General features: G+C 36.9%; 1 protein-coding gene across 1 annotated transcript; it reads left to right on the top strand.

Annotated features, from left to right (window-relative positions):
- The first annotated feature begins 1,493 nt into the window (after positions 1-1,493).
- Positions 1,494-5,528, top strand: LOC143633078 (BEL1-like homeodomain protein 8). Its single transcript, XM_077101435.1, has 4 exons — positions 1,494-2,695; positions 3,530-3,912; positions 4,493-4,553; positions 4,722-5,528. The coding sequence occupies exons 1-4, from the start codon at positions 1,850-1,852 to the stop codon at positions 5,169-5,171; spliced, it is 1,740 nt and encodes a 579-aa protein (XP_076957550.1). The 5' UTR covers positions 1,494-1,849; the 3' UTR covers positions 5,172-5,528.
- The last annotated feature ends 6,168 nt before the right edge of the window (positions 5,529-11,696 follow it).

Below are 11,696 nucleotides of genomic sequence, written 5' to 3'. Positions count from 1 at the left end.
ACTAAATACGAGGGGGGTATGATTACTGTTATCAACAGAGTAAATGCATACATGTATTAGAGGTTGCTCGATGATTTTGGGCTTGAATTATGCTCTTCAAGGTTATAGAAAAAAAACTGAATTAAATGAACATTAAATTGACAAAATTTTAAACTTTGGACTGAAGTGGCAAAAGTATCAAACCACAGGGACTAAAATGACTATTAACTCAAAATAAAAGGGAGAAAGACAAAAATACCCTTAAACTAACGGCATAGCTGGATGTCGTTAGACGGATGGGACGTAATTGGTTAATATTTAAAACTATGAGGACTAATTGACAAAATTTCAAACTTTGGACTGAAGTGGCGAAAGTAGCAAACCACAGGAATGAAAATGGCCATTAACTCGCATACAATATTTGATGCCATTTAAAACCAAAGACAAATTACGGTATTAGAATTTCTTTAAGTGAAGGATCATCACAAGGTTCACTTCTTCTTTCGTTATCAAGTGTTCCAACTTGTTAAAGAAACTAACTTACATAAATAAACATATTCAAATTATCGAAGGGTTAATGGACTTGCTTGACCGGCCACCAGTCCCGCCTTTGTCAACACCATATGAGCCATGTGTGGTGGGCAACAAAAGGGGAGCAATTTAAGCGAAAACATCGTCCCATAGGAGACAACGAGGTGATTTATTTGGGGGGGGGGGGGGTTTGCAACATACATTTGTGTCTGCTTGTGTTATGGAGATCCTGACGTGGTGATAAACTATAAGGGCGACGCTTTTAGGGCCACAACACCGCCCTTGGTCACGTGTCAAAAATCCTCTCTCATTTTGTGATCCTGCACTACACATAGCCTAAGAGCATTTTTGGTATGTTCTCTATCTCTATAATTAAAATAAAAAACTTAACCGTTATTTCTTTTATTTTCAATTAGATAATATTTTTTTATATTTTTATCATTATCAATTCTCTCAGATCCGTTCAAAACCATCTTAAAAAGATATTAAATCAATATAAAGGACGAACAGTGTTCTTAAAATTTATTCATAAATAATAATTGTTTTTTCTCTCGTTCACTTATAACTAATCCTACAATATAAAAAATATACTCACATAAATGTAAAACGCCTTTTTAAATGTTCTAAGTTCTAACAAAACATTATTCTTTAGGTCATGGAGAGAATTATAAAATTTGCCGTTAACTCTCAACGTACGCCGTTATTCAATACACAACAGTGTTATTTAGGTCACCTAAAATAGCCAACTGGAATTATCACCTTTGTAATCATTGTCCTCTCTCTCTCTCTCTCTCTCATCCACAAATATCTCTCTCTCTCTCTCCCCCACCCTCGCCTGTCTCTTACGCCACTTTCCACACACACTCCTCCGCCGCACACGGTGCCCAATCCACTCTCTCTGGCACCTCTTATCCTATATTATATCTCCATATATAATAATGTCTTCTCAAGGGTAAGTTTTTTATGAAGAAAATATTACATAACTTCACTTACACACAAACCCACAAACACTTGAAGATCCAACTCCATGATCCATCAGAACTCTTTTAACTCTGTCACTGAAATCCTCATGTGCCTTTCAAAATTTCCCTCGGGTTTCGTTTGATTTTGTGTCTACGTGTGTACATATGTCATGTTAATTTAATGATCATCCTGTCATTCTGTAAATAAAGTTATCATCTTTCCATTTAATATTACTGCCTGTGCTACTGTGTGTAACACTGTTTATCATTGAACGATGTGATACTCCTTTACTTGCTGTAGCTTAACTTGTATTATTAATATGTCCATGCAGGAATCATTATTATTAAACTATTATTAAATAAACTCTACCCACCTTATGGAGATGAACAATCTGCAGAGAGTTGAATCCCATGTAGCCCAGAAAAACCGGCGGCATAAGTTAAGGTTCCAACACAACTCCGGTGACCTTAACCACCATCAGCTTGAACAACCATATAATGTCTTACCTTCACATCTTTTACTACCTACAACCACCCATGGTTTTGTGTCTAATAATAATATTAATAATAATATTCAAGATCCTTCAAATGATGTAACAACTTATGCTAACTTGCCGTACACACAAGACTGTAATAATAATAATATTTGGAAACCTGTTGTGTCTTCTCAACAACAAGTTGCTAGTCATGATCATTGGATGAATATAGACCACACACACAGTTTCAGTTCTACACCATTTTACCATAATACCCTTCATCAACAACATCATGTCACTCTTGCACTACCTCCTCAAGGGTTATCTTTGTCACTTTCATCAGTTTCATCAATTCCACATCTTAAAGATCAAAATGAACCCATTTTACAACCAGGTCCAAACCCTCTAAAGTCGGATCTTTTACCCAACCCGGATCCGAAACCTTTCGTGGGTGTTTCGGGTTTTGCTCACCGGAATACTGGGCCGCTAGGGCCGTTTACTGGGTACGCTACAATATTGAAGAACTCCAAGTATATAAAGCCTGCACAAGAACTGTTGAGTGCCAGTTGTGAAGTAGGGTATCAGGAGTTGGTTCAAGCATGTCATGATGCGTACTCGCATAAGATTCTTGAAGAAGAAATGAGTAGGGTTTCGGATCGTCCGGTTGGGTCGTATGGTGAGTCGGATGAATCTCTCAGGCCTGAGTTTCATCGGAAGAAGGTCAGGTTGTTGTATATGCAAGAGGAGGTAGGTTATTATCATTATTATTATTATTATTATCTGACTTTTTTAGATTACAAGATGGTTTAAGTCTAGTTGTTAATTATGGCTTTTAGCTCTTAACGTACTTTTTAACTTTTGTTTAATGCATAATAATAATAATAATAATAATAATAAAAATATTTTGAACAACTAGTAACAATTATAAAATTGGATATTAGCTTAACCTATTAACCTAAAGTTCTTGATCTAACTCTATTGCAACCCTAGTTTTAGTCAAATGTTTAATTCTTACTTTACTTTTGTTACTAAGAGCAATCCGGACAATATTTTGGTTGTACGTTTCTTCATTTCGTTCATAGTCATCACCGTGAGAGAAAAGAACATGTATAAATCTATGAAGCTTATGCTACTTGGATTGCAATTAAAAACAAAGGCGAAAGTTAGAATTGTCATTGTTCAAAGTTTAGCTATGAATAATTATCGGTCAATAGGTCACTTACAATTATTAAAATCCAATTTTCAAACTTTCTATTTGTGATATATAAGCTTTACAAAATCTTTTTTTTTTTTTTGTAAATTGAATGATTCAGACTTTCTTGCAATTAGGGAACAGATTAAAGAACTTCAACTGTAGATAACCCCACTTTTTGTCACTAATAAAGTTTCAAACCCTCAGCATGATTGTTCCTTCACTTCCCATCACACTTTTCCCGACGGACCCTAGACTCCACTTGGTGTCTAACATTTCTAACGTTTAGTGCATGATCCACATGACACAGCTAATGTTTCTTTACTTTTTCATTTATCATTCCCCAATGATACCAATTCTTCTTTTCTTGATTTGTTTGGTTTCACAAGGTATGCAAAAGGTACAAGCAGTATTTGCAGCAGATGCAGATGGTGATTTCATCTTTTGAGACTGTGGCTGGACTTAGTGCTGCCACTCCGTATGTTTGTTTAGCTCTTAAGGCGCTTTCGCGACATTTTTATCATGTCAAGAACGTGATATCCGAGCAATTGTCGCAGATGACGAAAACGGTGGGAGAGGGCTTTTGCTCATCTACCAATGTGAGTAAAACTTTTGATGCTAATGCAACGAGTACTTCCCGGATAAAGTCATCCGGTGGTGGTGCTGCTGGATTCTTTGTACCGCAGCAACCGGTGTGGAGGCCGCAGAGAGGTCTACCCGAACGAGCTATCGCGGTTCTTAAAACCTGGCTTTTTGATCATTTCCTTCACCCGTAACTCCCTTCTCTCTCTAGATTTATAACTACATATTCTTTGTAACGATAGTTTATATACGAACTGGATTTTAATAATTCAAACTATGACTTTTCTAATAATAAATGACAGTTCTAAATTTCCCTAGCATAGTCGTATTGATCTACACTGATTTTCACTCAATTTCGCTCACATGAATGATTATTAGCGAAGAAATAAGAAAACTTGCATTCTTTGTGATCGAAATCGACTAGAAATGAAGTGTAAGCCTATGATTATTATGTAAGTGGGATGGCTTATTGCAATGAAAATAAAAGGGCTACATTTTTAAGTATGAATAATTATTGACCAACGTTTCATAGTTTAACTTATTTAAATCCAATTTGTATAGTTTATATAATGCATGAACTTTTAAGAATAAATGAATTTACCATATGCAAGTGGTGAATAATTGATTTTTGAAGCGTTAGTGTTATTTTTGTACAAAAAATGGTAATAAAATGTACATGAAGTTTGATTATATATAGTATATGGCAAAAAATGGTAATAAAATGTACATGAAGTTTGATTACATATTACTATATGCTGTACTATGTGAAGGTACCCTTCGGATGCAGACAAACATATGTTGGCAACTCAAACTGGTCTAACACGAACTCAGGTAAGCAATCTTTGACTTTTCAGAGTGGAACATGGTTGCTTTCAGTTTATAGACCGACCTTTTACTTGCCAATTGCCATAATTGTCTAATAAATTTAAATATTATGAACATAATAATATACATGATTTTTTTGCTATATGGTACCTATTGATACATTGCTTAAATCAGGTCTCCAACTGGTTCATAAATGCGAGAGTTCGAATATGGAAACCAATGGTGGAAGAAATCCACACCCTTGAAACAAAAGGTTTGACTGAAGCAAACTCATCCCACCCGCAACCAGACGGTCAAGACCCTAACTGGATGGACATGAGCTCATTGTCAAACACGCAACCACCCGAGTGTTCAAGGAATCCCGGTGTCAATGTAAACTCAACAGTGGACGAATCACACGGCCATCTACTGGATCATGAGAAACAACCTAGGCCTGACCAATACGACATTCCTCTATCAGGCATGGACCGGCTCATGAGCATCATGCCCTATCCTCGAGCCACGTTAGATGCAACTGGGTTGGGTCCGGTTTCACTTACTTTGGGTCTCAGACAGAATGCTGAACATGTTCAACATCTTCAACAACACTTTGGAGGTCAGTTGATACACGATTTTGTTGGTTAGACTTTAATTGTATTGCGGACGCGTCACAATAAGAAAAATGGGCAGTAGAAGATATAAAAAAAGACACGGTTGGCAGATGGTAATCATTAGTTTTTGTTTGGAATGCTTAGAAGAATGTTATTTGTTGTACTTACTAAAGACGGAGGTTCCTTTCTACAAACCCTACTCTGTTGATTTCTAAATTTGGCAATATTTTCTATTGTAGTGCAAACTTCCTAGAATTTGATAAATGATATCATGGAAATGTTGAATTTCGTTATTTTTTTTCCATCTTCCAATAATCCATATCTAGAGGGTGATTTTAAACATTTTGTTTTGCCATTCTTGTCCGGAGTGAACATACGCGTACCACTAGCTTGCATTAGTAACTAGTCCCCTATTGATTTGATTTATACGGTATACGTCTGTATAAGACATCAAACGGTTCAACATACATCTAGGCATCTAATTTCTTATAATCAAATGAGCATTTTTCAAAACTTTCACAAAAGTAATGTGTCAAGAATAAAAGGGGGAAAATGGTTCTAATCGAATCTAAGGAGAAAAAAGGGTGTTTATGTCGAATATAAAACTATGTATAAATGTACTCATTATATTTTATGTTAGGTTGCAATGTCACTTTTCATAGAAAGACTAGAATAAAAGTGTGATTATAATTTACAACCTGTCCGTGGCTGATCTAAATATGTGATTTGACCCTTAAACTAAAATTAGTTTGTGACTTCAATGGCGAACTAACTTTTAATAAGTTTTCGGATCCACCAGAACCATATTGTCATCTCAAGTTCTCAACCAATCGGCATGCGCATGGGTCCATCATCAACTCAGGAGGAAATTCCCTAAACAAAGTCGTTGTCATTGATGGATGTAATTTAGTCAACAGATTATTGTTGCATGACTACAAAGTAACAACAAACTGAACTTTAGTTACGATCCAACGCCGATCTGTTAGTTGCTAAAAACATGTGATTGCTTTCATAATATTTAGTTATTTTTATGCATTTATATGAAGCTATACTTTTGAAATGTTGAAATGTCTAGCACTTGTATATTTACATAGGTTTCATTAATTTCCAAACGAGAATGCACACATAATATATAGGGTGTTAAAAAGAAATAAACCGACAACAATAAGCAACTAATATATATCCATATCTAGTCTATACTTTTGAATTTAAAAAATACAATATAGATACAACAAATATAAAGAGAAGTACGTAAATAGTATTCTACGTACACCTTGGACCGACCATTTCGTTTATAATCACAATCATGGGAACAGTGGGCACTTGGCGAAGGCTGAGCAAGGACGATGACTCGAATGAATGAAGTGAAGATCAATCGATCTTAATACTAGGCAACGTATATAACTCATGTGATAAGGACATTAGGCAACGTATCTCTACTGTAGTGTGCGCAAGAGCCAGGTATTTTGTCAAAGTTTTGGGATGGCTAAGGTATTCTATGCCTTGAAACTCTATTCGATATGATTGTGTTCTAGAAACACACAAGTCCTTGTAGTGGAAGTGGAAGGGGGTCATTCGAGCAACCAATTCAATCAACATCTGCTTATTTATGAATAGTGAATAATGTGGATATATATACGATAGTAAGACCATAGGAGATGGTTTCGTGAAGATAACGTAGAATACGCTTGATCATTAACCAATGGTGATCAGTAGGTTGTTAAATAAATCATGACACCTTATTATCATATGATATATATATTACATGTGTGTGTGAGATTCAAAATGACGTATTGAATACCAAAGATATACCGGTAAGGCGGTAATGTAAGAGGTCCTCTGTACGGATACCTAAATATTTAGATAGATGATTTCGTAGGAAGACTTGATCACAGAGTGGACTACACTTACCACACAATAGTATAAAGTATATCACAACTCAAAGTGAATGTGACTAAAAAGAGTAGTGATCACAAATGTTTGTGTTCTCTTTGTGATAAAATGTCACCAAAATAGACTTCAACATGACATAATATATAATAATAGAATCACAATTATAAAAAGAAAGGAAGGTGTTAGATAGACGTGAAACAATATTTACATGAATCAACATTTAATTGGTGTGAATTTATGAGGTGAATGAACTCCAAATTTGGGGGAAACCACATTTCGATACCCTTTTATTTATACTAGGACAATAATTTGGGGTCTTTCTTTCGTTTGCCATAACGGATATATCGAAAAAGTATGTCATGTTGATATTTTTAAATTTGATCTCGTTAATTATGATAAATTGAAATATCTTATATTTTTAAATTTGATCAAATGTATTGATAATCTAATAAACAAAAGGATTTATGTGCCATGTGTCAACAATATTCGTTTGGTTCATGGAATTCGAAGGAATGAATATGAAACCAAATTAATTTCATAAGAAATTATGTGTGATTGTCATGAATAGATTTGAATTTGAAATTAATTCCAACATCTATAGGATTTCAACATTTTTCTTTCAGTTACTCATATAGCGTTTGGTATGTATGAATGGAGGGCGGAATGGAATGATGCATTGTGAGGGAATAAAGAAAAGTGTGTTTGATTGATTAAAGGAATGGAATGACCTATTACCTAGTCCATTCAATTCCATCTAAAACACTCAAATTTCATTCCATTCATACCCTCATATTTTTTTTCATTCCTTCCCTCTTTCACCCTACATCACCTCCACCACCCTCCCGCCACCACCACCCACCACCTTCAACATCCACCACCACCACCACAACCACCACAGTCGTTCACCGCCGCCGTTACCGCCACCACAGTCGTTCACCGCCGCCGTTACCACCACCACTACTCACTGCCAACCATCCGCCGCCACCATCAACCGTTGCCCTCACCACCACCACCCGCCGCCCACTCCCAACACCGCTTGCCACCACCACCACTATCGCCACCACCCACCCCCAACACCACCCCGCCGCCCACTCCCAACACCGCTTGCCACCACCACCACTATCGCCACCACCCACCCCCAACACCACCACCACCACCACCAACCACCATTATCTCTCGTCGCCCACCACCAACCACCAATGCCACGACCGCCACCTACCTCCCACCACCACCGCCACTCACTACCATTTTAATTTAATTTTTTTCCTACCTATAAAACAATGCAAAGTAATCATTTCATTATCATGTGGTAACCAAACATCTCATTGGAATGGTAATAACCAATTTCGTTCTTTTTTTCATTCCATTACCACGTTCATTTCATTCCATCATCCATTCCATTACCTCATACCAAACAGATTCTCATGGAATTTAAAGCATTCTATTGAAATGGAATGTTTAAAGTTTACCAAAATAACCTTGTTATTTTAGTATGGATGGTGAGGAGATTTGATGATAAGGCTAATTTTGCAATCCATATTTCTTTTTTTAACATTTCATTTCCTAAATTAAAATTTCAAAAAGTTACAATTTAAATTAAGTTTCTGATTCCTTTAAAAAAGCATTCGCTGAACCAAACGCTCGGTTCTCCTTAAAATTATTTTCTCGCTTAATCACGTTTTGAGTATTTATTTATGAATTTAATTTAACATAATTTTGACTAAACTAAAACACATTAATAGCCTTACCATATATAAAATATAAACTTTATTTATGGACATTGAATATTGAGATAACTGCTATTTAAATTGATGAGAAATGTTCAAATAAGAAGTTTAACTTTCTTAAGAAGGTTAGAAAGAGGGTATTTTTGTCAATAACAAATTAAACCCTATATTTATTTAAAAAAAACCCACTTTAACTCATCACCCTCACCATCTCCTAACCCCCAAGTTACTATCTGTAACATCCTACTTTTGGTTATATTAATAAAATAAATTTCGTTTATTTTATAGTTTGTCATTATCGGTTTAAATAAATAAACTAATAGAAGGTGTGCTTGGGCTTTAAAAGGTAGAATAAAAGATGGAATGGGCCTTAGGTCCATGGGCTTAAGGGAGTATAAATACCCTTAAACCTTAAACCTTTCTATTTCTATTCATCTCTACACCATAGCCTACACCTTGGAAAACACACACAAACCCGAACGAAGATCCGAAGGCGAAAACCCGAGCTTGTTGGTGCTGGAACGTCGTGACGGACCAAAACAACATCAAAGACCAGCTCGTGTACGTATACCGACTCGTTTAAGGTACGTTTATGACTTGAACTTGTTCGTTTAGGTTCGGATTTCGTCTAGAAATCATAGATCTAGGTGTATATGGTAGAAACGAATCCAAAACAACAAACCTCACTGAAATTGGTTAAGAATTGATGGGTTAATCGGTTGATAAAAGAACCCGTATATATATGCCCAAATCGTACCCATTAAACATGAATGCTTGGCCGATTTGATGGTTAGGGATTGTAGGCGCTTGGATTGCGAGTTCAATGGTACCAAAATCATGTTATTTGGTTAAGAAACGAAGGTTTAATTGCAGATATGGTAAATGTTGACCATATCTAGGGGCTGCCGCCCCTAGAACCTTGCTGCCAAGGGCGCTGCCCCCGGACCCCCGTTCGTTGTGGGTTATATAAATATAGAAATACGATATGAGTAGTAATAGTTAACTGATACATGTAAATATTATACAGTTAGCCGTGCACAGCTCAAGAAGGGAATAACTATTAATGGTGAACATAACCGCATTAAGGTGAGTTTCTAGCCCCATTTCCTTTGTACGTTTTCGGGGCTGTGTGCATACTCGATGTGATAGTTAATACACTTACCTTAACTGGTAAGTGTATGCCTTGTATGGTTTATATGTTATGTATGTATATCTTAAATGCGAATGAAAGCTTGTCGGTACGTGAACGATCTTCGGATATTGCACGTGCTATCAAGGGAGGCAGTTATATGATAGATGAATGTGTATGATAGACATATGTACAATATATGAATATGTATGAATGGCTAAAGAAAGTATGTATGTTATGGGTATGTTAAGACAGTATGCACGAAGATGAAGAAAGAGGGACCAGACCCTAATAATATATGAGATAGAGAAGGAAGAGATCAGACCCTAATAATATCTGAGATAGAGAAGTAAAAAGGGATCAGACCCTAATAATATATGAGATAGACAAGAAAGGGATCAGACCCTAATAATATCTGAGATAGAAAAGGAAGGGATCGGACCCTAATAATATCCGAGATAGAAAATGACAGTAATTTATATAGTATGAAAGTAATAAAGTACGAACGTATGTATGAACTTAATTAATGAAATTAGATTAGTAAAGTAATTATTATGTATCTTCGGACGCATAATTGGATGTAAGTGTATGTATTGTATAATGTGTGATTAACTAGAAGTCACTCAGCATAGCTGACTTTTAGTATGCACGCAGGTGAGTAGAATGAGACAGTTCGCTTGATGATGAGGACACATGGCATCGAAGTGAAGACACTGGCGTCGCAAGGAAATGTTAGGATGTTTTAAAGACTATGTTTGTTTTTAAATGACTATGAATGTTTGATAAGACACGATTTGAAAGTTATGTAATGTTTTATGGTTAAAGTTTTATATTCCGCGTAAAGTTTTAATTAACTCTGATATTTAGAACTGTGTTTATGAGTAAATCCAACGTCCAAAGTAGGGCACCGGTAACGGGGCCTTACACTATCACCACCCCCACCCTCCTACTCCTGCAACGACTCGCCGGAGACACGTCACCATCATTGCGGCCTCATCATGTATTTTGAACTCCATGGCGTAAAGCTCAAGTGAATCCCCAACTGTCGTTCTAACTTAAACGCCTGAGATTCAAACGCCACGGCATCCGCCGGTCACGACGGCGTTTGTTTTCTCTGGTTAATTCACGAAAACACACGTCGATATTAATTTACTTGAAGAAACACTAAGTGACCCGGTACAGATTATAGATAATCTGGGGGTTAAGTAATGTTTCCCACGGATGAGATCTAGCTAAGAAGGTTGTTCTTCAGGAGACCTGCAAAACAAACACCGTAAACTCGTCACTGAGAAGGGGGGGTTCCTCCTTGTGACCACCCTCCGGCGTGAGAATCAGACTAGGTTGCTCTGAATATAAGTGTATATTAAGAGATTGCTAGATAACTGGATAGCAGATGGTCTTACCATTCCAAGATGTTGGAGTATTTATAGCCGAAGGTAGGTTTCCTAGAAGGTACAGCCGGCTGAATAGTATTCCTGTTCTACCAACAGTGGACTATGCACAGGCCATACTGGTTGGTGGGTAGGTTACGGCCAACAGTAACAAAGTCGGCTGCACTATTCCACCAACTGTAGATTATGCACGTCCCACCTACTGTGGATTGTACGCAGGCCATGCTGGTTGGTGAATAGGTTACGGCCAACAGTAACACTATTCCACCAACTGTAGGCTGCGCATGCCCCACAGTAAGGGTTGGTGAGTAGGCAGCGGCTAATAGTGACAAACAGTACTAGAGGGTGCTCCTCCTCGCACTGTTGTCGGTGAGCTGTCACCCTGTGATTGGCTCATGGGCTGTTCTGGTCAGATCGTC

Source organism: Bidens hawaiensis, unplaced genomic scaffold (assembly GCF_021521415.1).
Source record: "Bidens hawaiensis isolate Kalapana, Puna unplaced genomic scaffold, B.hawaiensis_p1.1 tig00006617_1, whole genome shotgun sequence".
NCBI lineage: Eukaryota > Viridiplantae > Streptophyta > Magnoliopsida > Asterales > Asteraceae > Bidens > Bidens hawaiensis.
Note: the sequence above shows the minus strand (reverse complement) of the source record. Positions and strands in the feature narration are given on the sequence as shown.